The following is a 27647-nucleotide window of genomic DNA, read 5'->3' on the forward strand; positions in this document are numbered from 1 at the left end:
CACCAAAATATCGAAGTTAGACAATATACTTACCATTTGTTAATTAGGGGGTGAGTGTGATAAAGTTTTATGCCACCATAGGCAATGTAATGTTATGACGCGGATACCAGAATGAGCTTCACGCCATGTTAACCTTTTGGAAAAGAAACCAGTCCTTCGGCGTGACGATCGAATGCTTTAGCTACTGAGCCACCGTACCACCCCATTTGTTTGTGATGAAGGCTTTAACGTTGTGTTATCGTTACGACAGACGACAACGCGGATGGTATTCTCCGTTATCAAAGACCTACACGTACATACAGCGATGGTTGCGATCCCTCGCGATAAGACTGAACTCTGTGTTGTGTCACCGTGTTACGACACTGAGATGAGCTCTTCAGAACACTCATATGTCATAAACAATCAAGGTTAAGCAAGGGGTCACTCTGGGATTAGATGTAGCGCTATCAAATCGCAGTTCTACCCAGCCAGTTGATGAAAATTAGAGAGAAGTAAAATGTCAGATATTAGATAACGTAATTTAACACCAATCCCATATCTAGAAAGACATGAGCACAAATCTTGAATAGGAAGTGCATCGAATTTGTGTAGGGGCTAAAAAGGTGACAAATGTTTCGTGAAAGTCATTTCAACTACATACCAGTTGCGAATATGTGGAGCAGACGACCGACAGCGCAGACGACAGTTAAATCTCATAACGAGGCTACGCCCGACCTCATCATCGTCATTAGCAACAGAGGAGGGTGCCTATTTGTAACAGATTAGTGTGAAATATCGGCACATTTGCTCATAATATGGTGTCACCCGTGACCCAAAACCAAGGTGGGAGAAACTCTGTCAAAGTTCACCCTCTCGAGGAAATGGCGGGCTAATTATGGCGGACTTTTCTCTCGACAATAACACGAATGCCATACTCGAACGTCACTTAAAGGCGTAATTTCACTGGGGCCGACATGTAATGGTTCTTAGCCGATATAAAAGGTGCAATAAAGTGTGGAAGTTTTTACAATATGAGGCAAGTTAGCCCACTTGGTAATTGATGACGTCACTCAGAATCGTGGCAAGAGGGGTCTAACGCGAGGGGAACTGTCGTCTGCTCTCAAAAACTACACGAGGGACCCAAGTCGTTACTAATGACTGGAAAGTTAGGATACTCCAAATGATTAGGGTCGAACGTAGGGTGTTAATGTGCAGACGACACTCCAATCCGATTAGGTACAATCTTGATTTCACATCCGTCCCATTAAGAAACACGATTTTTTTCAATATAATATTCCGATAATCGTCATGATACGCTGAAATCGTTATCTGATTGTGTGTCCAGGACATTTTTTTCGGCACCGTAAATGCCACATATACAAACCAAATTAAGAAGAAGACCTTCCGACCTGAGGTGAGTATGGTTTTACGCCGCTTTTAACAATATTCCAGCAGTATCACGGCGGGGAACACCAGAAACAGGGTTTACACATTGTGCCCATTCCACTTCGGAAATCGAACCCTGATGTTGGGCGAGACGAACGGACGGTTTAACCAGTACTCCACCGCCCCTTCGACCCGAGGAGTATTTCAATGCTTTAGTAATATTAAAGAATCGGGAAATATTTAAGAACCTGTGAGTAATATTCTAAGAATATACTTTAAAGTTGGATTTGACAAAACAAAACAATTACAAACGCTCATAGCTTGAAAACATGAGCGAAACACGGCAGCCCTGAAAACCTAAACATAACTTTGGTAAGTGCCTCAAATACATCTCCATAGAATAACCATTTCTTTTTCAAAGCGTTTCTCGTCAGCATGGGTGGATAATATTATGCTCAGCAGTTTTGGCATGTTGTGTTCCTGGTGTACAATACCAAACAGAAACACACGTATGCCACGTTCTAACTTTCGAAAGATAATTTCGTTTTATAACGTGACTGCGCATGAATATAGGTTTGAGCAAAGAGTCCTATTTTTCATATAGTACGTAATAGCATGCAGCCAAAATGTCGACAGAAACATCCACATGTCGTGACACAGAGTTACAATTATGTCAGACGAGTTATCTGTTAGCGTATTGATCAAGTAAACAATACATTGATGCATGCAGCTTGAAAGTAATTCCTTGTAGATGACCTCATTTGCATAATTATCGGATCGTGATACCAATGTTATCGACTGAGTGTGGGTTTGTCGTATTGACAGTACTACCTCTATAAGGTAAATTGCCGTAAATTACTATAATGACATGTTATGTCGTTGTGTTTGTAATGTATTGTTCTCCTGGTACGATTAGTGAGTGTGTGAGTCTGTGAGTGTGTGAGTGAGTAAGTGAGTGAGTTAGTGGTTGCCTTGGTAACATCTCATCACCACGACGATGATAGAATTACTAATAATAACAAAGGAACAAACGGATGCCGTATCTCTTTAAATGGGAAATATATGAAACGATTGTGTTATTTATCATTTGTAAGTTTTTCTATTATTTTTTGTCACTGTTGGTTCAAATTCAAAATTACGAGTCGGAATAAAAATGGTGAGTTAAAACCATCAGTGATGGCGTTAAAACGAATTGCAGTTCCAGATAACAGATTAAATTTTGCCAAGAATCGGATTTCAAACTCTCAGCGACTAGAAAAGGGTTTTACACGATCCTGATGTTTATCACACTGGAAGCAACAGCATCAGCAGCACCGCTGTAGGACGTAATCAGATACGACTGTTTAAGTTCCACTGAAAAGGCTGTCGAAGAGACTTTGAAACTTTATAAGTTGTTTTCAGAATGACCCTAAAAGGACCTTTAGTAGAATCCAGCAGTCCTATATTCCCCTTGTGCCTGCCACAAGAGGGCCGCCACGCCCACTCGCGTCAAACCCTCTCCTCTTACGTTGAGCACGCATCCGCATTCAGTACTTATCTATTTCAAATGCCCTCTTATCACCTGTCAATAACGTGCAATTTCTTTGATGGTCACCAATTAAACCATTCACACTCCCTTCGTTATGACGACATGCACGTCCCAACCCCACTAGATGTCGCCATAGCATCACGTGACAGTGCGCGGACCTCGCGCGTGATGTCATCATTCCGCTCGGAGAGACGCTGTTTCACGAACGGATGTAAATTTCTTGTCGTTGTTAATTACATTCAGACTTGTCAATTTCAGCCTGAGGTAACCCATTTCTCCCGCCTTATCAGCTGAGGTCGACAGCATACCAGGTAAAACGACATGGCCTGGCTCGGAGAAATTGTTGCCACCGCAACTTAGGAATCCGGCCCATCTGCTTTCGTAGAAGTAGCCATACGTACGGAAGTTTTAATCCCCAATAAAATTTTATAGGGAAATATTTTACATTGTCAGGGAAAAGCCCTGATAAACCTCTCTGGGGTTTTTGATGTAGGAATAATTTATTATGAAGCTGACAACGGTTCTCGATAAGTGAAATTTATTGAATACAATACCATGGGGCTTCTCGCATCTTGTAAAGAAGGTGTCAGGTTATCATCCCTGGCGCTCACAGACTTGAGATAGAGAATTCTTGGGTATTTTACCTAGCGGGTGGATAGATACAGACACCATTAAAAACATAAAACTGGATTGGTATGCGGCAATGATGAATTCCCGTAAACCACCAAATCTCCAAAAGAGACTACAAAACACAGTTGAACGGCCAGTAGTCACCCTTCAACTCCTACTACTAAAAATGTTTTGACTTAACGAAACTGTGATATATGACCCCACTTCTCTGCCGGAAAACAAAATAGTTCTGTAGCCCTTATAACACGGGTATGCGGTACTCAGTTCTTATGCTCTGGTTGTTGAAAGGGTAACTGTCACAAAATATTGTGGAATGACCTGAATTCGTAAATGCTTAAAAGCTGTTGAACCAAGTTGGGGTCGTGTGTGGGTAGGTACATCACCATGCCCTTGATGAAAAATGAACGCCATATATTGGCTGCGGTTTGTAAAAATACTTCAGGGAACTGCCAGGTAGCCCGAGTTGTTCTATCTTGAGGTTTGTCGGCCTCTTATCATGATTGATAATACATTTCCGATCATTCTATGCGCGATCACATTAGTCTCATGGGTCGTCATGACAAAATTGGTCGCCATCTTGATTTGACGCCAATGCGCAGACGCGATGACCTTTGAGCCTACCACTTACAAGCACCTGGATGTGTTTGTGTGTTTTGAAGAGCTCTGTGATGAATTTGCGAGGTAGTGAGAAGGAAATATAATTCAACTGTGGTTTAATGTTATTTCAAGAGCCTTTCCCTCATATCATAGCAGGCGTTACCAAGGCGCCGTGAGAGTGATAACAGATTGCTTCCAGAGAGATTGGCGTGGTGTGAGACTGGTATTTGAAGGACACGCGTTGCGCATTATAATGGGGTGGTAATATCCATGCAGACACCAAACAGACACACACACGCAGGCAGGCACGCAGACACACACACGTACACTTGCGCTCAAGCACGTGTGTAGATAAGAACCAAGACACCAAACAATCTCATACATTGGATGTTTCGTCTTCAGCCAGAAACGAAACCAATAGGTTGCCAGTTCTATATTATGTATACAAATTGTACAACTACTTATGTAATATAATCGTTAGTGAACGACAACTACGCACAGGTATTTCCATGCCAGTGCAGACCTCTTGTAGTAATGTCTCAGAGGCGTACGAGCAAAACGTTTTATGCGTGATAGTTTAGAGGTAACGGTTTTGTCTAGTCGCGTCAAAGGTCTGGGTTCGTGTCCCGACACTGGTACAAGCTGTGAAGCGAGTTTCTACCATCCCACCTTGATATTGACAGACTGTTTCTGTATCGAATTTGAGTAGGGTAGCTATGTTGTAACTTGCGTTTTAAGTACACCCGGGTTCAGTACATAAATTGTCAAGGAGAACATGTATTGTGATTTTTAGCTCTCGTTTTTATTCACAGCTATATGACTCATGAGAAGATTTGAAATCTGCACGCATCGATATCAACGTCAGGTGTTGAATGTGAAACCGTTTCCATGGTAACGCTTGAACAATAAATCTCTCAGGTCTAGATGTATATTAATTAGCCTATGGTCCTATAACCTTCTTCAGCAAAATTTCATTTTAATATCCCCATCTTCACCGGTGTATTGCAACCGTAGGCACGAATGGACGTTGATGCGCATAGAGGAACCTTTAGTATTGTTATGTATTGCTAGATTCAATTAGTTGTTGTGAAACTTGGTTTGATATTAAGAGACATAGCCGTGGGCCTTTTTCAGGCATTGATTCTAACCTTTCGTCTCTGACCATGTTCCTTGCACCTAAACGATTAACCAGGCTGTCTGGTGCTAGATACTGCTTCCAAATGAGCGACCACTATGCCCTGGGGCATATTCAATAAGACATTTGGTCCAGCAACAGATGAGCGCAATGCCGGAAAAACGACGGCCATATTGCTTTTCTTCTGTATAGAACACTATGATGTTATCATAACCAGCTGGACAATTGGCCAAAGCGGTTCTCTCAGATTGCACGATGGTCAACCAATATTTCCAGCGTCGGCCTGAGGACGAGAGGTGGAGACACGTGAGACAAAGCGACATTGTCAGCCCATTCCATCTTTCTATTGATTGTAATAGGAGCAAGAATGAACCATTGTGAGCGTTCTTCCCGAAATTAAACAGCATGCCCTGACAGAAGTATCGCCCTGCAATCCAATGAAACAAGTCTCTGAGCTGCTAATGTGGTAAAAAGATTAGCGCTATTACAAACATTAAGAATCATGTAATAGGATGGGTTCTAAATTCCCAGGGACTGGGAAATGGAAATGTGGAAGATACGGGGTGATATCAGGAGATGGACACGGCTTAGTATAATGGATTTCTGCTTTCCAGGTCCCCAGACGTTGGAGCAGACGGGAAGAAAGGCAAATAGAGTCCGGTCATCGCTCAACACACACGAAGCGTGTCGCTAGATCGTCCGAAACGAATCGTGGAGAAATTTACATAATTCCGGGGCATCTCTATTAGATTAGGGTGACATATTGCACGCGTTTGTCTCGGGATTCAGCGTCAGTCCAGTCAGACCCCGCCTGCGTTAATGCAGCCCCCTTTTACCAGAATTAAGTCGTTTGCTCGATTAGCGGGAACTATTGGCTTCCATTGACCGGTGAAAGTTTAACCCAATTACAAGGTGTACGGCCGAAGTCTTGGGAGCAGTTTGAATTATCCTTCTCTCATTTCTGTGCTCCTCAACGCAAGTCTTTGCCCTATAAGACGTTATTGTCATTTCACAAACTAATTTCTCCCTGTGATGTTCCCTTTCCTCGAGGCGTCGAGCCTTTAACTCGATCAAGATGGCTGGCCATAGGCGCAGAAGGACGATCCCCCCTCGCGGAGACACAACAAAGCTCGTTCAAGCCACAAAGTGAGCGCTCGTCGAGGACTGAAGCCTTCATCTTATGAACTTCGCTCCTATACTGTCTTAAGCTCTGGGCCAAACTTAAAGAGGAAATTGTGATCCCAAACGGCTCAAGTGGGAAATTTACAAATCAATTGTTGTGAGTTCTGACGAAGTGTCTCATCTATTGTTCAGCATTGATACCAGAACCTTCCCAACATATCCTACACGCCACCACCATTTATAAATAAGCGAGTGAACGAATATAACAATGAAACGATAAACATCAGCTCACCGATCGCAAAGACATCAATATACGCGATCGGGAGTTACGGAGATCGATAGGTGTATGGCGATAAATATACATAATAATAAACCTGTATATGAAATAACTTTACCTTTAAGTGAACGACATGGATTCCATTATTGCTGATTCATATACCGTTGACAAATATCTCTAGTCGTGTTCGGAAGCCAAGGTGACGACGGTCCTCCATTTTCAAGGTCTATCGTGACTCCCAGGTCAATGCTCGGACCAAACTCGGACCACAAAACAAAACCTAGAAACGTACATCCCGTTCGAATGCGAGAAAACCCTGTGTGAAAGCGTCTAGTACAATATGACAAGGTTATGTGTGCCCTTTCTAGCTGGCGGAAGAGCTGATACCCAAAACAAACGAAGCTCTCGCTCTGGCCAGTAAAATATGAGACTTTTATTTGAATTTCTCAGTGTTGACTTAGGAAGCCCTAGGAAAATAAAGAACGCGAAGCGGGTATATTTACCCTCGCTCTTAGGGTATTGATTATACAATAAACGTAGCGAGGAAGCATAGGCTGAGACTAGCCTTTAATACAAGCCAATTTGACATACAAGTTCAACGATGTTGGATCGCGTTTGGCTCGTGATAAACACAGGCAACCACGACTGGCCAGAGCGATGGACGTGCTAAAATACTGACTGGGACCCAGGATAGTTAAAACGACAATTTCGACATTTGGGTTCCATAATTGTGAGCCTGATTTGGTGCCATCCTTCAGGGAATTGACACTCTGGCGGATATGTCTGTATGCAAATAGAGTCGATTGGTTCATGCTGCATGGATTTTGCAAACACATCTGCATTTGCTTAACGAAGTAATGGAGGTACAATATGGCGACCCTGCTGACGTATTAAACACGGGATTACACTTGAACATCATTGTATTCAGCTGACAGTGTGTTTCAGGAAGACGATAACCATAGTCAAATGAATGCATACATTATATATTATTTGTAGGTCGTGTTAATTATTGATGTAATTCACTCAGTTGGTTAACGGTTATTTTTAGTTGTACTGCACAATTACTATTGTAGGTTGTTTAATCTTTTAAAGGATTTTCTCTCAAAACAAACCAGCTTATTCGATACACTGATTACCAATCAACAGCACATTCTGAAGGACGACGACTATTTTATGGATATACAACTATTTTTTCTCATTAGCGACGTTTCGACATATGTCGTTGTCAAACAGGTGATACATGGGAAGTAATTTGGGGGTAATATATATGTCGAAATGTCGTAATACAAACTAAAGAAGTTGCACATCCATAAACTAGTCCTCATCCTTCGTCTAACCAACATCTACAATGCCAAAGTCAAACAGCTCATTATGGTAAATATTCACAGATCATGATGATTTTGATTCGTTGTTAATCACTGCTTTCTCAGAGAAGGGAAAAATTCTATGCAAAACAGAAGGTTCAGTTCTAGTATGGTATAAGTAAAAATACTTCTGTGGCATGTTCCAAGAGCCGTTTGATAACATGTACGTACCTTTGAACAACAATGATATGTTCATATGACGATCTACCATTATGCATCGGCGTCAGTGTTGTCATATATTTACGAATAAATACTGTGTAAACCTCCGCTCGATACCGAAACTTGCCAGAGTGATAGATGCTACTTAATACCCCGAAACTAACGGTTTCGTAAAGCCTACTTGTCGCTTCCTGTTTGTTTTTGTTTTTTACATTATATTGCCCCGCACCTGGCCTCAGTCATACTGCCTTAAGAAAGATACTTTGACACGGTTATGTCGAGGTCATACGAAGCTAAACAGTTTCAAAATGTTTCTTTCGAGATACACGTATATGTCTCCCAGAATGAACATTCGGTATTAAGATATTTTCGTCACGAAGGATAATTTTACAGGTTGTAAAGGAAGGTGTAGTGTAAAATTGAACAATAAAATGATAATAAACACCCAAATAATTAATATACTGGATTAATCTATAGAAATTCCAGTTCGAGTAGAGGCATATCATTATGATAGATAGACGGACGGACGGACGGACGGACGGACGGACGGACGGACGGACAGACAGACAGACAGACAGATAGATAGATGGATATAAAACATGTAAATCGACACTTAATTCAGAGTCGGCGTTACATATACTTAAATCCCGTAAATTAAATTATATCACACATTGCTGAAGAAAGATAACCGAGGTCTCAAAATGTTTCCTTCTAATCTGTCCGAAATTGAGTAACCTTTAAATTACAAATTACGTTGGATTATGATATGTAGGGCTATGCGACGAATAATACTGCTTTGATGTAGGTATTAGTATGTTGGCGACTGAAGTAGCATCTTTTGTCGGACCGTTGATGTATGTATGTACAGACATGTCCTGTATCAAGAGATCATATGTGATCGGGCTGAAATGTACATGCATTATTCATAGTGGAGTCCCCGTATCTCTCCTGATAATGAAGCTGCCACCAAGCAATCTACATGTACTTGAAATATGTTATGACGATTAATGTCAAATATCGTTTTAATACTGTATCTTTTTTATACTGATGTGTTTTATCTGGACCTAGAGCTACTTAAAGAGCTACTTGTTCAGTTCACATTAAAATAATATTGTGTTATTGTGAACAAAAACACCTATAAAATCTTTACATATCAGTTGAACGGGTTTAACCAATAAATATCTAGTTATTTATATGTATTTTGCTATGTCTTTTATGCAGTACGTCAAATCCTTATGTGACTATATTACTATGCATGCAGTTAATTGGAAGGGTTTATCATGAAAAAGGTAATAGGCATTAAGTCAATCAAATATCAATAATTACACACACACAGACACACTCAAACACAGACAGGCAGACATATGCACACACACGGAGAGAGAGAGTGTGAGTGAGAGAGAGAGAGAGAGAGAGAGAGAGAGAGAGAGAGAGAGAGATTACATTAAGACTTTAAGAAAGACAACTCAAGGTTTATTAATAAGGGACTAACTTCATTACCCCGAAGACATTTCCATGCCATGTTTTTACACACTTCAATATACATGATCCAGTATTAAAAACATTCAAGTATGTGACATGTATTTCATCTGTGTGCAAAATGCCCTAAGTACGGGTTACATGTGGTAATAGTTCTAACGTTCGTATTCCCTCCAGTTTTGCCGGTGCCTGAGCAACATTCAAACAATGGTTAGCTACGTCAGACTTCTACTTGGGGGTGGTGAAATGTCATCAGGTACTTAGCTGTGTCATCCTGGTTTTAGAGTGGTTTATAACTAGCATGTAGCTTGTGATTACCACATAACTGTGTCACGAACACATACGCCGGCGAAAGAGATATGGAACATCGAAACACATATTGTGGGTGGCATTGCTTACACTTTGGACATTAGAATACTGTGTGTACTCGTGTTTAAGTATGATGTGGATTACTTTCTACATTTTTGTATACAGTTATTCAAGTGTCACTAAAATATTATTCTGTTGAAATTATTATCTGATCATAAGATCATAATGATGTCAATTTAAAAAAATGTTTGTTTTGAAAGCGGTACAAATGCATCCTTCGTTGAAGAATTGTTGTTTCAGAGTGAAACTTTGCATATACTAGTATACGATGTTGTCGAGTGTGTGGACACGTAAATCAACTGATGTAATTGACACGCAACTAAGAGAGTATTAAGTAATCGTTTTGTGTCTATTCCACAGACTAGACAATGTGAATATTCTCACAGTGTTGTCTTGAATTAGACTACGTGCATATTTAGAAATTGTGTCTGTTCTTACATTAGACAATATGAATATTATCATTTTGTGTCTATTTTTAGACAAGGCAACGTGTACACAGTATATTATAGTAGTGTGTCTGCTTGACATTAATTAGACAAAGTATATAAATATGCCGATATTGTGTCTGCTGTTGCAGCAGACAAAGTGAATATTCTGATACTATGTCTGTTCATGCATTAGACAGAGTGAATATTCTGATGTTGTAACTATTCAGCGTGTATGACAAATTGTATGTATGGTCATTGTATGTCTATTCTAAGATTTGACAAAGTAAATATGTGGATGGTCTTGAATTAGACCACGTGAATATGCTGGTGAGTCCATTCTTAGATTAGACAAATGTGCATAGTCTCATCATGTCTATGTTTAGACAAGACAACGAATGCATATGGTCGTGCTGTCTACTGTTAGAATAGAGCACGTGTAAATGCTCCTGTGATGTGAATTCTGAGATTAGAACATGTGAATATGTTTGTTTCTGTCGCTAATAAATGAATGTACTCATACATGTAGTATGTCAGTTTTATCATGAACTAAGCTCAATGTGTGTCTACTCATTGGTGATGTCGCGGACACACGCACTACTAATGTGCCAGTTCTGATATTATAATATGTGAAGATGCACTTATTGTAACTATTCGCTGATTATGTACGTGAGTCTGCTTGTGCCATATGTATTCCCACTCAGACCCCGTGAATACGTTCACATTATGTCAGTTCTCGGTATTTGACGTGAATACTCTCTAATTATGTAAGTTAGACTAAGTTAGACTTGCGTCTATTCGTAGACCACACAACGTGACCATTCTTATGTTAGATGCGTGAATATTCTCTTATTGTGTCTATTTATCGATTAGACAACGCGAATGCATGCTCCCAATGTGTCTATTCCTAACCCAACAAATGTGAATACGTCTTATTCTGTCTAATCAAAAACTAGACAATGCGGTTGTGCTCGTTGTGCTCGTAGACGTGCTCGTATTCTGCATGATCAGGGATCATGTGTGTGTGATCGTATTCGGTCTGTCCTTGAATAAGATCATGTTACTATGGCCGTAATAACTGTCATGACAGTTTGCAAATAAACGCACATGTATATGCTAAACAAATGTACATACTGATATTAGATCATTCAAATATATCCGCATTGTATCTGTTCTTCAGTACCACCATGCATTCACTGATGTTCTCAAAATAGATCACGAGGCCTAAATAACACATTACTTCTATTAACATGAGTTATAAATTCGTTATATCAAATCAAACACAGCTTGGCTTCATCATCTCGACCTGCGCAGCCATCTTGGATCCTACGCAACGTCGCCCATTTCCGCTCTCGTCAACGACGTCTCCGTCAGGTGGTATGATAACAGCTCTCGTAATTTTCACCCATCCACCCCACAAAACCGTCCTCCCCTACCCACGATCCACCCCGACGTTGTCAGGTGTACGGTCTTATCGCGTCCATGGGCTGTACGGCCAGGTAATCGATTCTTGGTGAGCTTTATGGGACTGGCACGTAGCAAGACTTTCCTTTATGTCTGATCCGATAGCTGTTTTGTACGCGGCGTTAATTTGTTGCAGTTTGTTCACAATATCGATGTTTAAGATGATGTTCTGAACAGGTTATGTTGCTCCAGTGGTACCACGACACGGGTATTGTCTGTGCTGAAGACTGATTAATACAACCAACGATTTATGTCACTGGGAATATTAGGAAGACGTAGAAGGTTTTGTTGAGATATAATTATAATGACACGTACATAGTAGTCTAAATGGACTACAACAATTATCCAATTAAGTACTCTGAACTTCAGGAATTTCCCTCAGGGATACTATCAATTTAACAATAATAAAAGACAAATATATTGCAAAATCGTAGCGAATACAATCCGTTGTTGATACAAATTATTTGTAAATTGCGTAAAGTCACATCCTTCTTTACGATAGAAGTTTGGATAGAAGTTAATTTCTGTTATGAAAAAGAATAGTAACTTAGCAAGTGATCTGGATCCAGGGCCCCGTTTCGCCAATTGATCGTAGAGCTACGATTGTCGCAAGACGATGATGAAGTATGGGAGTTACTGTCTCCTTAGCGTTAAAATCGCTTTGTGAAACAGGGCCCTGGGCCTGTCTCACAAAGCTCTTTTAGCGCTAGGACAGTCATAGGTTAATGTTAATGTATGACACTTACGACTATATTAGGACTAACAGGGCTTCTAAAATGTAGGCCCAGGTCCACAAAGCGTTCGAACCTTTACGACCTGTCGTAATTCTATTATATATCATGGGCTTGCGAACGTCGTATCGCTACGAACGTTATGTGGGTCGGGACCCTGAGCTATGGAAAAGCCGTCGTTGACACTTATAGTTGTAGTTGCAAATGCAAATCAACGCTATATTCTTGTGGGAACTCCTGGTGTCATCGCTGGGGCTCGTACAACACTTTATATCAAACGTATCTTCTGTCCTTTGCGCTCAGTGCACTCGGAAAATAATACTGTAGGCTGATTTGCCTAAGACGTCGACGTCTCTGCGTACTCGTTATACTTAAGCAGATAGTATTGCGGACTTTGTTGACACCATTCACGATCAATTAGTACAATGAAACCGAGTATTATATCATTTAACAAATGTTTGGAAAATCCAGATAGACTGAGAATAATACACAAATCCAAAATGTGTCTCTCCGAACATGTGTTAAATATACTGTCTAGAACCAACAGTTTCAAGGTATCTCATCCCCATATTCATTTCTTGCTTCACAACAATAAACTCCAGATTAACGAATTATCTTAGGAAATGTCATCCTACACACTCGTTCATTTTGACATCACCACGGTAACGTCTGTATTAAGGAGGTTTAACAGAGGCAGTAAATCTTCTCGTATGCTCATTTATTACTTCACAACCTCCGGACTAGATTAAAATGGAAACGCACACCTATGCTTATTTCTCCCCAAATGAACTGCAGCCTGAACTAGAGTTAAAGTAAACATTGCTGTAACAGCATCAAATGGCTGTTTGTCTGGAAAATCGAATTGAAAGACAAAGCGGCCGGAACGGTTACATCTGCATCACTACACAACATCACAAGCCATTTGAAGATGGCCCTTGCTGTGTTTTGAGTCGATAGTGTACTAATAGAAATGAGACTTGGTATGCACCTTCGCAGAATGTTGACATCAGAATGGAGGACATCAAAGCTGACACCAATCTCAGATCCGCCAGTCTCAAGTCTGTTGATGATGTTGTTGCATCTCCAACATCCCACTTTTATGGGAATGTTGGGAAGAGTATTTGTTAACGTCCAGTGGACATATCGAACCTGTTCTAAACAGTGGCATTTCGGTATCGCTGAAAACCTTCATTGTGGATGATTGTTGGGGGGATATGTATAACATGAAAATCATGACTCGTTGATCTCTTTGTAATCTCATTAGCAATCTTATTTTGCTATTCACAAACATTCCCCAATAGATTTACTAAGGGCTTTCATTGTCCCTTATGTCGATAATGTCAAATGATATGGTTTACTTGGGTGAGGTAAATAGTATTCATCCATTAAATAACGTGATCATTCAAATGTAGGTCATGGGCCACTGTAAGAATCAACAGCGTTATTGAGAAAGCGAAGAGATCGGACTAAAATGAACACTATAAGTGTCAGCACCATCTACTTGTATGTCCGACCATGGAACATTAAATCATTTACAATCAATATTTGTCCCTAAAAGAAAAATATTTCCCTTATTGAAACAACTCTCCTGAGCTTTGGAGCACTCTCACCTAATGTTGGTCGCCATGTTAACACCAACACGTAGATCACGTGAGAAGCAGACGAGATCCGCCTTAATTATCGTCTGCTTTTTCCCGTGCGTTTTAAGCATCTTCTGGCGGATATGCAATGGCGCTTGAAGCAAGGTACGAGCATGCATGGAAGAAAAGAACCTCACCATGGATATTGTGACTCAAAAGTTTTACCTCATCTGAATCAAGACGTGAAGAGGATGTGATATTATGGGTCGCCATTGTGCAAGGCGACACTTCATCGAAACAGCCCGCCGGCTCCTCCCGGGACTCAAGGATCTCGAACGTGGCTGGGATTTGCAATATTAGATTGGGGAAGGGCTTTTAGCCCTCTCCTTGTTCTCACTGCTTACTCATAAGTATCTTTGACCATACCTCAGACTGAATTTAAAATTGTCCCTAAATCAAAATGTAGAAAGGTGGTGACGCCTTTCCCAGTGACTCTGGGATCTTCCGTCCCTCACATGCGTCACAGACATTCGGGTCAACACATTCCACGGGAAACTTGACTGATGGGCAGAGATTATGCGACGTCCTCGAAAATTTGTTTGTGGTTAAAGCAAAATAAAGGATTACAGCAACGTCGATGATGGCGTTTCTACAGCAACAGCATCTGTGTTGTCGAGCCCGATATCTCCATGTGACTGCCAGATGACCTTGACGTTAATTCTATGTCTTCCCAGGTCAAAGGTTCTCGTGAAGAATAATTGGGTAGGGCACAGATATATTCAGTCACAGTTGTTGTATCATACATACTCGAGTAAAAATAAATATTCCCATTACATATTTACGTTCATGCAAAAAAAACTTACTAATATCTTGAGGATGATCAGGAGCGTCAGATCAACCTTAGACATATACATTATAAGACAAGTCCTGGGGATAAGCGTAAACCCTCATTTTACTCGTCGTCCGTGTGTTGTAGCCACTCTTGCTTGACAAAGACAAAGTGTGTACTTTTGCTTATATTTCCGGTATGCTAATATGTATTTAGTTCCAGCATAGCTGAGCTGAAAGACTGAAAACTGGTTCACAACTGTGGCCACCAAAAGCTACTAGTCCATTAAGACATTCATAATTGTCCTTGGCCTCAGCAGAATTAAGTAGTCTCGGTCTGGCGGACCAGGGTGACATTCGAAGGCTCTGAGGGTAACCTACTTTCTTAACGTCAACATTTGAAGGACTATTTGGAAGACACATTCAGTTTTCGTTACACCTGGCTAGCTATTCTCGAAAGGTTCGTAGCCCTACGAACTTCTTAAACCCATCCTTGGCTGCTCATTGGCTACGATCAAAGTTAAGAATTCTTAGGGCTACGAACATTTCGAGAATAAGGACCCTGAACCCTAACTTCAGAATATGATGCCGATACGCCTTGAGCCCACGCGAATATGTCAGGGGTAATATGTTGCTTGCCTACGTTAAAAATCATGAAAACAGTGTTTCAATAAGATGCCCTCTGTCTTGGGGCACATGAGTCCTCTACTGTACATTATGGTGGTAGGGAAGGTCATAAATAAGAACCTCTCCCTCAGCTTATCACCTCTTGTCCGGTCACTGACTGGGGGTGAAAATGAACAACGATTCGGCAGACATTTGATCCGCATTATAACGGGGATTGGGTTGAGGTGATAAGTAGGTGGTATATAGCGGATAACGCAAGAGGGACTTCAAAATGGGCGCCTTTATCTTAAATCTGACCCAAGGTGAAGGACGCCCACACAGGCCTCCGATCGTGTTCTCTACTTCTGCACGTTAACGACATACCTGGAGTGGAGGGGTAGGGCAAGAGGACAGGAAGTCAGCACGGTCGGTGTGAAGTGTATAGGTAGTGATGGACTTAGATTTAAGGTTGGGGTAAGGGTTTGGAAAGTCAAGGTGTTGGAAGGTGGAGGTAATGATAAAGGTTGCCGTTGGTGTTGAATAAGGGGTACAGTTAGTGGGAGAAATGTATGAAAAGTAATTACGGGCATCTTAATTACTTATACATCTTGGAGAAACTGTTTGTTCACTATGCATATGTTAAATGATGCGCAAGAATATACTCGTAGCTTGTAACTGTTTTAATACATTTTGGTAAAATACGATGCCAAGGTTAGGATAAAAGTGATTCAAACTTCCTGTGTTTTTGGGGTGATGTTGAGATGGTCAATCAAAACGAAATATTAGTTTGTTCAATAGAAGTATCTAACTTCTTAGAAAATACATAAAATATACTCGATGAAAATAAAAGCGGCATTCTGTTGTATTGGGAAGGTCGTATTTAAACCGGTCATCTTCATCCAGTGGCATGGTAAGATTAGGAATCACCATGTTCTTGTTTTATGCGATTGTGTGTTATTTTCAGCTTTCCTGTAGGAGGATGAGCTGGGTGCTGCGTGCACGTGACGTGAAATCATGCAGCGTATCATAGATTTGACACATTGGTGCAGTATACCAGACCCATATCCACGGAGACAGTGAGCGACATGTTAACGGACTAGAAACAGAATGCAAATGACACCGACAGTGGACGACAGACTGGTGTAGCGACAAATGCACGTGCAAAACATGTAGCATGACGCTCAAGTGCCAACCAATGGACAGCTAACTAGCAGCGAGTAAACGTCAGCACGTGCAGCCAGCCCCAGCCGCTGTTAACGCCATGTGACGTATTTCTCGACGCTCGTTGTATTGTGACGTCATTTCTCAATGTTTTTACACGCAGGCGGACAGTTGTCTGCTCTACTGGACTGGTAAACAAAACCCATACTGTTTTCATCCTCGCATAAACAGATCACGTGTTGACATAATAGGTCTCGCACCTTTACGCTTACTGTGACAAGCTAACAGAAAGGTGTGAGTCCAGTTCAATCCACACTGGACATTATCGCATGCTGTTACACTGAAAATGGCTGAAGCTTTGACAATAAGTTCGTATGTTATCGTGAATGGAGCCCTGCATTTGTTTACGTTATTGATAATACATGTGTTTGTGTTTTTCGTTAGTTTCCGACTTACCTGCCCTTTGTCTAGGTTTTCTGGTAGAGGTTTAGCTTGTGTACACACAATTAAAGGCGGTGGTCGTAATGGCCAACTACAATACTTGCTGTCAGAAGGCAATAATGGCGTTCAGGTGCTAGACTCGGCTTGAGCGTTCTGTAAGAATGGTTTATAGATCTGGGAAATTGGCCACTGTTGTAGTTTGACAATAGTGGACTCATGCTACATAAAGATACGTTGTCCATAACACCTTGAAGGACAGGACACACGCGAATAACATATAGTCTTTTGTATCTAATCATATTTGAGTCAAATGCTTTTTGATAAAGATTGAAAACTGGATATTTCATCCTTTGAAAAATTATGTCATTTATTTTGATCAATCGACCCCGATTGAAAATTACCATCTTTGAATATCTAATAGTGAAAACCGTTTTAGCGTTTGGCAAGTTATGCATCAAGATATATCAGATATACATTACAAATATTTAGTATTAGATACATTAGGATATAAGACCTAAACATTTCGAATATTTAGTATCAGACAAATCAAATACATTGGGATATATGAGCTACAGATTACAAATCTGTAGTATCTGATAAATATGCATTAGGATATATGATCTACACATTACAAATATTAGACAAATAATGCATTAGGATATATCACCTACAGATATCACATATTTAGTATTAGACAAATAATATATTAGGATATATCACCTACAGATACTAAGTATTTAGTATTAGACACATAATACATCAGGATATGTCACCTACAGATATCAAGCATATAGTATTAGACAAATAATACATTCGGCTATATCACCTAGATATAAAATATTTAGTATTAGACAAATAATATGTTAGGATATATCACCTACAGATATCAAACATTTAGTGTTAGACAAATAATACATTCGGATATATCACCTACAGATATCAAACATTCAGTATTAGACAAATAATGCATTAGGATATATCACCTACAAATATCAAGCATTTAGTATTAGACAAATAGTACATTAGGATCTATCACCTAAACATTTCACAGAACAATGCATGATTGCACCTGTGAAGGCGTTTGAACCATTTCATTATCATTTAAGTACATTACAATCAAAGCCTATGACGCTGAATAACTGTACACAAACTCCCCTTGTCATTTTTATCCCAAACCAAGTCCAAGTCACGTATCTCGCGAAATACTATTATCTGAACATAGTGCTTTCCTCTAAACAAATTACCTAAAACGAGGACGACTGAGAACCTAATGAAAAGTATTTAAGCCATTAATACGTCGCACTAACCGAACCTAACGCAACCAGGCCTAACGCCAGCATTTAAACGAACTAACGTAACTTGATATATTGCTTTGAATATGGCTTCGTGTTCCATGTTTTGCCAGTGAACAGCTGGTAAACGGGGACCTGTATACAATTGTGAACATCCATCTAAGTAATACTCATGGTTAGACTTTTTCACGGTGATAATTTAACCATTAGCAATGAATTAGAATCAATAACCATACATGACACATCTGAATCGAAATGACAAGCACATGTTTTATAATTGGTTTAAATAAAGGACATTACCCAGAATGCATTGCGAGCTGCGAAGATGAGGGAAGTTCATATCAGGTTACTGGGTAGAACCGGAGCGGGTGTTCTATATCAGAGTGGGTTTTAGATCCGTAGCTAAGCTACAGGTCTAAGGGCGTGGAATTTGAATTGATAAACAGGCTTGTGTCATTTCGAGATTCAGAAGTGTGGCATACAGAACATTTGGGTAAACAGTGATAATTGGGAAAATTTGCATCTTATAATTTCCTTACAACGAGTGAGGAAGAGAACTGTCGTGTTTATGAATACCTCAGCTGGCCGTCCAAAGATGTGACTTATTTCCTTCTTGTAATGCAAAAGAATATATCCGAATTCTGGAGGTATTTAGAAACATGTTAAAGGATTTTATTATTTTATATATTTTTATGGTTTTCAACGCTGAAAAAAAGTATCAATGATGTTGCACAAGAACAATTACTTCATCAAAGAAGTAAAGTGGCTGTTGGAAAATATTTACTATTATTTATTGAACATTATTCGGCAGCTTGAAGGCATTTACAATTTAGTTATTTAATCGTGAAAATTAAATGAGAAACGCTCAGTATTTTGTTTTTAGAACGCTCTTCCTCCCCATCCTAACGTTAAATTGATTTAACCATACACGAGTTTAATTTCGATTTAATTAAAACTCAGATAGGCCCACACAAAAGCCGAATTTAATTCATAATTAACTAAAACAAGACGAGAGCTGTTTAACGAATCGCAAAGCCAGTAATAACAAATCTCCCTGAACGTTCACAAGCCCATTTCTCGTGTTCCCCTCGTGCATACCGCTCGTGTTCCAGCGACTCAAATTTGTACAATCAACGTGTCCTGGAAGGGAATCCTCCAAACCCCGCCTTCGTCCTACAACATTAACTGCGATCCGGGGTCGGAATAATCATTGCTTGAAGGTTTCAACCGATGTCCAACTCTCTACAACTATCAATAAATGTCTGACGCCCAATCTTACGCCCATCTCCGAGCTCGTAGAGACACCGATAAATAATATCTCCCGACATTTATTGGGTTACAGTGGCGATCCGTTAATGTTTCAGTGAAATGCGACGCGTTGTTTTAACGTTACCAATGACGTCAATCAGTGGTATCTATTACTTGTAAAATGAAATATTTCGGTGCATATAAAACGCTAAAACAATTTTTTTTTAAAATTAAAAATTATTTGAATGTACGAAATGTAAATGAAATAACAAAAATAGCGATTTTAATAAATTCTGCGTAATAAAAATACAGATACATACTACTATACTTTTCGATTTGAAATTATAGCTTGCCGTAGTTAAATTGTAAATTACATTTTATGGTACTGACATATTAGCTTGACCTCGGAGGCAGTCTATAGGCTTAGTTACCGACCTGTTTGTTCATAGTACACAAACACCCCGTTCAAAAAGGTTGACAGAGTAACTATTTCAAACTGTACTTAACACATCAAAATATTTGATTTCAACTATCAATATTGTCAGTACTAACCTTAGGGCACCCGACCTTGATATCGTCAAGTTGATATTGCAACCAGGTTATCACTAAATAATCATAATAAAACCCCGTTCCTCCACAGCGCGAATGATCTAATTCCTACTGCAACGATACAAACATAGTATCCAATTTCGGGACGTATATTGGACTGCATTGGATTATCGCGTATTTTTAATTGCGATTTATTTCAATGTATTTTTGCCATTTTATTATTTGAGAGAAGGCATTTGATAATGATATTTTCTGACTAATCTGATATTAAAATATCTTATTAAGTTTTCAAGCAATGAAATAAGTACTCAAAAGAGCTTTTTGTAATTAGCATTTATACTTTTTGTAATAAGTTAGGGGTTTACAAGGGCTAGGTACTTAATCATAAATCGAAGTAAAATAACAGGCTGTGACGTCGTCGCGATTTCCAACCAATCCAGTTTTCAACTCAACCACGAGATGCGTGTGTACCAACGTCATATCCGTTCCTCTTAAATTTGACCTGGAATAGTGTACCCTCCACACCCGGTCTTATCGGGGTAGGTCAGAATGGAAGGCTGGGGGTCACGCTCCAAACAGTTGATTTATAATATTCGAGATTGGATATTTCAAATTTGACTTCTCCGTATAGAGAGCCCTCCACAGTTTTGCAGATGAAAGGCAATTCTGCGTCAGGTCGAGGGGTATATGAGAGGGTAGGGATTGGGGGTGGGGGGTGGTTACAGGAGTAGAATTCCCTGTACCCTTCACTTCTCTCACGATGATACCACATCCTACTATGAAGGAGGTGCCGTTAAATTTGACTTCGGTCAAAATACTTGACTCCTTTCATTATTACACAATATCCATGGTTTATTCGGACCTTTCCACTCTACCCCATGTGGTCTGAATGGACCTTGATATAGTCTCAGTTCCTGGACATGCATATTTCTAAAGTTAATTTTTCCTTGATGATCGCCAGTCCCATGAGAAAACTTTCATTCCCCTATTTCGATAAAACTAAATTCGTGTAAAAACCTTACGATTTGTTTTGCCGTATTTACACGATCAATTGCGTTATAGTGTTTACAAAAATACATTAAAACGAATATACATGTTATAAATAAAATTCCTTTCGAAAATATTTGGTGTTGTTAATTCCATATACGGCAGAAAGACTGCGGATGTCTTGGACACCAGAATGTTTTTTATTTTGGCTTCACAATTTCATGACCTTGAAGAAATGCACCCTCCAAACTTTAACACTGATATATGCTGCTTTGTTTACTGGATGAAACTGGGTATGTTTGCTTTTAAATCTTATTTGTGTCCTCTTGCTTGAATATTTGCAATTCAATGTTTTTGGGTTTTAATCATAAAAATTTAAATAACAAAATCCTTATTATGCGACATTTCTTTCATTTTTTATCAACTCGTTTATCGGTTTGAGTCAGAATTGGTGGCATATTTTTTTCTCCAAAAGGTTAGCATTGGTCAGAGCTGCTATACCGTCATGGCGAATATCTTCAATTGGGAATTAAATGCAGGAACTAAACAGTTGAAACATAATTCATACCCTGCACAGTTTGCAAGACATTTAATTGGTTTGGAATACAAAAGACATTTGGTTGTCCAATCAGAGGTAAAAAATACGAGAGAGTTCCATTTCCTAAAACCACCGCTCCCCCACCCACCCCAAAACCTGGCATTGCGCGATATGAAAATTACTCCGACTCACGTAGAATGTCTTGCTAAAAGAGAAAAAAAATTAAGTGGATTCTCAGTATTTTCTGTATGCCAAGCCGTCGATTACTAGTAAAAGAATGGCGGCTGAATGAATCCAAAATATCCCCTATTTGATTCACATCTTCGAACATTGATTAAAAACTGCAGTCCGTTTCCTTTTTCCATTCTTTCTTGCTTTCAAACTCTAAGCGCTGTGTCCCGCAATCTTTCGGAGCAATATAAAAGGGTGCTCGCGGCCCTCGAAGGATATAAGGACCCTAGTTGGGCTTCTGCCCCTAGGCACCAAGGGTTCAATGCTGCGCTCATTTCCGCGGCCGAGAGGAAATTGAGTCGAAGGCAAAAACATATTATTTATCAAGATTAAATAGATTCAGACGAGCAAAGGCATGAGGGACCCCCTTTTTCTCCATTTTGGACAAGATGCGATCTCAATTTTTGATGAAAAAAGAAAACGGTTCAGATTAACGGAGGGCGGACAAAAACTCAAATCTTTCAATCAAAAATAGTATTTTTCCGGCGAAGATTGCTATAATTTTTTAGACTGTAATTTTCTCCAGTGTAACTTTGAAAAAAAACATATGGCAGTGTTGGTTATTGCTCACCCATAAACACTGAGCCAGGAGGATGCGGATGATTAAAAGGTTAAATAAATTACGCTCAATTTAACAAATGAAATAAATTAGTTTCAAATATAACAAATTATAGCCAAAAACAGAGGCCTGTCCTTATAATTCCTACAGTGATTGGCAGGAAAGGGCGTCAGCTTTTGATAAGATGTGTTTCCATAGAACGTCTTTGTTATTCAACACGGAAAACGAGAGCCCTTTTAGTTGTTGGTTTTTCGACAAAACCGAGAAACTGATAATTCTTACGCCTCGGTGATTTGCCAAATCGCAACCACATGAAATCGTCGAACCCATACAATGGGACAATGAAAGAGCGTTAACTATTTTCCGCCTGGGTGAATTCGACAAGATATGGTGTGAAAAGGCGGGGGGAGTCGACAGGCCGCGCGTGGCGACTGGGCCCTAAAGAGTACCTCTTCCCTAGGGGATCGCACCCCTGAAGAGGGGGTAATTTTGTGTGGGTTGAGAAGAAACGAGCAAAGTTTTCCATACACTCTAGAGATCACTCCAATTATAAGGCGCACTGGAACTACCCAGCTATCAGTTTTAAGAGAACATTATTAATTCTTAATAACGTGAAAATTAAGTTTCCTGTCTAGGAGAAAGCGTTTCTTAAGTGACAGAAAAATATTGAGCCTGAACTACAGTTGGTGACATCATCATTTATGAAGGTTACATTTTGATGTGAAAAAAATAACCAGTACTTTAGAATCGAATTGAATGCACATTTGAATATTGCAATTTTCCAATTTTGTTTTTAGATAATGTTATTACTTTAACAATGCTACTTTATAGCAACGTGAAGAACATTCTAAGATATCTAAGTACTTTAGGTTTTAACCATTGTATCAATTTTCAGTTTAATTTAGTGAGCGGTTGAGCAATGATTTATTGAAACATAAAATTCGGCCCTACTCAAGTAGGTTAATTCTTTAGAACTTTTTAGCTTTTAAATATAACTAACAGGTAATGACGAAATATTCCCAAGATACATGAAGCTAAATTTGCTATTTTCAGAATAAATTACCTTATACAATATTTTACTTCGGAAATTTGTTACTACACCATTTGAGTTACTTAAAGAGTTTCCTAACAGTCAACTTATTAGTACAACATCTTGGCAGGCACCCTGTATGCTCTTGACCGTATTAGTTCATATTTGAAACGAACACATTTATATGTTTGAATTAAAATATCTACTCTTGAGTCATAAAAGAAGCTACTCAAAAGTTTAGTCATTTGCAATAAATAGTAACGTGATAACCAAGTAAGTTTTCAACTTTAAAATTGAAATACAACTCATTTCATTGCTCTAATCGGCGCAAGTTGCACGCGTTGATATAGAACAAAAGATAGTGATAAGGACAAACGGCGTAATCAGTGAGGTGACACCTGTGAATTAGAGGTGCCAATTGTTCCGCAAACCTTGATCAATCTGACAAGTATGTTGCTAGAAAGGATAAAAGCGGTTGGGAAGTCCGGGAGACGTTTCAGTCGATCACTGCTGAAATCAATGTAAATTTCACTCATTTGTAAACTGCTGTTACGTCACGCGTGACAACGACGCGTTCAAATCCAAATGCACTCAGCATTCCAGTTGCAGAATTATTATAAACGCATGAAATATTTTCTAAAATATTGACATCTCCCTTCATTTAACCATCCTTTTTCCAAGACCTTTCCGTCCGGTTGATGTTGATTTTGAAAGCCAGCTTAAAATTTTAAACGTTATATCGACGCTGTCCGGATTTCGTTGATTGCTTCCTGAATCTCCCGTCGCTTTTATCCTTCAGCAAAACTAAGTTGTCTGCGTTCACAAAACAAAATGTGTAATATATATTGTGTAGGAATAACGGTGAAAGTGGTGATGAAAGTATCTGGTGTGCTCGAACTGCCCCACGACTTCAGTGTCTGCCATTATTAATCACAACCTATCATGGCGATCTTAGATATGAGACTCAAAACTCAACTCTGCTTAGCAACCGAGTATCACGGGGTAGATACTGAATCAGACACGCAGAATGCACGCCAGAAGCTAAGAACAAGACTCGACCATGGATCTAAGGTGTGCGAATGAGATCACAGATTAAAAGCAATAATAGCACTCCGCAAACCACCACCATATATTGGTTAAATAACGAAAAGCCAAATTACGTTTCATAGAGTTTAATATTTTTTCTAAAACAGAACATTTTGTGGAAAACCTCTGAGACATACAGATCTGAAAACTGTACAAGTTTTAACAATATCGAATTACAACATTGACATGAGAATGACTTAAATATGCTACATAAAATACCATCATTGTTTAAGTTAGAACATTGTAATAGTTCAGACCGTAATCTCCTTAGTGGTGTTCAATTTTCTCGACATACTGTCTGAGAAAAAAATGCATTTTGTACAAAACATTGATAATGTTGATTGTCAATTACAAGAAAATCATTCCTCTCATTTTTTGAAAGAAAAATATAATATATCTTTCAAACTCATTTCTAACGATAAGTGGCTTTAAATAAATTAAACAAAAATATTTACCTATTTTACAATTGGTTTATATATAAAAAACAAAACTGGGAGTTACCTTGTCTAGGTTGTGACTACTGCGATATAACAGCTTATTGTCCATGACCGCCACAATTCGCCGAGCTGCAGCCGAATTGTGGGTATTTTGCTACCCTGACACCGATCGCCTATACAAACGAAACCCGTCTTGCCGTCAATGCGGCACAATGTCAGTGCACAAACAGTGCATGCAAATTAAAAATGCGTCTTTTCTTAAAATAGAAAAGTTGTTCGTCTTTTATCAATTGAGTTCTTTTTGCAAGCCGACCGGCGCACAGTATCGCCTTCAGCAAGGTAGGGACTGTCCGCTCTTTGGTTAAACAGCTTTTCCACTCAATACGTGTGTGTCAAATAAAAATGTAAAAAACGTTCGTGAACAAAACTTAAACTGAATTTGAATTTCACAAACTTGCTGTGGAGTGTGGTACGTATTTGTAGTAACTACCGTCAGGGTTTGACATAGGCGGCGAACTGTCCTTTGGCATAGTCAGTGGTGACATTTGGGTGTACGCACCGTATCCCCCCTGCATGTTCTCATACATTTTCAGATCCAGTTTGCTCATGGTACTCTCGGACATAAGATTGTTGATGGAAAAAGGATGATTAAATGAGGGATGGTGGGCAGGATTCAACTGACCTGGCCCCAAGGATAATCCCTGAGAATGGTTCCGAACGTCATGTTGAAGTGATTGCACGTTAGATAGTTCTGTAGTACACGTGGTGAGTGACGGCTGGTGTTGTTGATGTTGTGGTTGGTGCTGTGGCTGCTGTTGATGATGTTGTGGTTGCTGCTGCTGCTGACTAGGGTTGTGCCCGTGCATTTGCGTATGGGACAAATCGGGAGGGGTACCGTGGCCCGTTTCCATCTTGGGTTGAACGAGAGGCTCCACTGAATGGGGTGGGGTATTGGGCGCGGACATTCCTGACCCGTTGTCCGTTGACGTAGGGGTAGAGTCCGGGTTTTGAGCACTTTGACCATTCTGTGACGTACCGCTTAGCTCCGGGGAGCGGGTCACGCTCCGCATGGATTCCTTCTTCGGACACTTGAAGCGCTTTTGGCGCCTGAGGTAGCAACCGTTTTCGAACATATTACCTGAGTCAGGGTGTAGCGTCCAGTAGCTCCCTTTTCCCGGTCGGTCAGGGGTCCGAGGAACTTTAACAAAACAATCATTGAACGATAGACTGTGCCTTATTGAGTTCTGCCACCGTTGTTGATTCTGACGGTAAAACGGGAATAAATCCATGATGAACTGATAGATTTCACTCAAGGTGCACATTTTGCTGGGAGCCTGCTGGATTGCCATAGTGATAAGCGATATGTAGGAATATGGAGGTTTCGCGTGTGTATAGCTCCGTCGGTAGGTCTTATCCCGAGCTCTATTTAGGGCTTGAGCTCTGTCCATTGGCATCAAATTAGGGTCCATGGGGGACCTACTCATCCCATTCATCTGTGTCATAGATCCCATGGTCATGCCGTTCATAGCGGATACACTTCCCATGGTGTTCATATTGTTCATAGCGCTCATAGGGCTGTGCATTCCTATAGCGTTCATACCCATTGTCCCCATGGAGGGTGTCATCGCCCCCATACTGCCCATGCTTGTCATCCCTTGTGGTGCGTAACTCATGTTGGACATGGATCCCATGGATCCCATAGATCCCATGGTGGACCCCATGCTGTTGATGCTTGGCATGGTGGTCATGGCGTAGTTGCCGGTGCTGGCGGGGTCGTATGGCGACTTGGCAGACAGCATACCCGGGGAATACGAGTCCATGTTGTGTTGTATGTCCGAACTGACTGTCCACACGAAAAAAAACACTCCGTTCTCGCTGACTGACCGCTATCTTCAGCAGTCATTCACCAAGCTACGCTGATGTTCGTTCAGTGACAATAGTAAGCACTTCACGGCGAAGCAATCGTAAAAATATAGAAAATCAGCCTCGCACCAGGGTAAATATACCTCGAGTCCTTCACCGGAGGGGCGGAGCTATATCTGGCACTATCAACCAATCAGAACGCGGGTTCACACCCCGCCCCGCCTGCCTGTCACATGTCTATTTCAACAAAAAGTATCGGAGCTTCCATCGACTGTCGATCAAGCAATTTGGCAAACAAGCCACTTTAAACGAGAACGACTTCAAAACATCATTATTTCTACATCGACAGGAACGGTTTGGCCTCGCTTGGTGATCCGCCTTCGGTTTTCAGAGGCGGGCTTTACCAGCAAACATCGGATCTCCAGACCTGGTCTGAATCTCAAGGACTACTCGCTGGCGGCTGTCAGAACTCGTCATTACCTCCCTATCATGGCCCACACTTGTCAATCAACCTGCTTTTTCAAACATCTAGTCAGGAGGAATAAACATCGGTTATCTTTTCATTC

General features: G+C 40.2%; 1 protein-coding gene across 2 annotated transcripts in view; it reads right to left on the minus strand.

Annotated features, from left to right (window-relative positions):
- The window catches only part of LOC137293980 (forkhead box protein A2-like), a 50441-nt gene extending 23254 nt beyond the window's left edge, over positions 1-27187 (minus strand). The window contains exon 1 of one of the 2 annotated variants that reach the window (XM_067824886.1): positions 25901-27162. In XM_067824886.1, the coding sequence (XP_067680987.1) occupies positions 25901-27038 (1138 nt within the window). In that variant the 5' untranslated portion in view covers positions 27039-27162. Of the gene's footprint in view, positions 1-24851 lie in introns of those variants that run through there. The other variant, XM_067824885.1, reaches the window with a different exon arrangement.
- Positions 27188-27647: the final 460 nt, after the last annotated feature.

The sequence above is a fragment of the Haliotis asinina genome, chromosome 8, assembly GCF_037392515.1.
Source record: "Haliotis asinina isolate JCU_RB_2024 chromosome 8, JCU_Hal_asi_v2, whole genome shotgun sequence".
Taxonomy (NCBI): Eukaryota; Metazoa; Mollusca; class Gastropoda; order Lepetellida; family Haliotidae; genus Haliotis; species Haliotis asinina.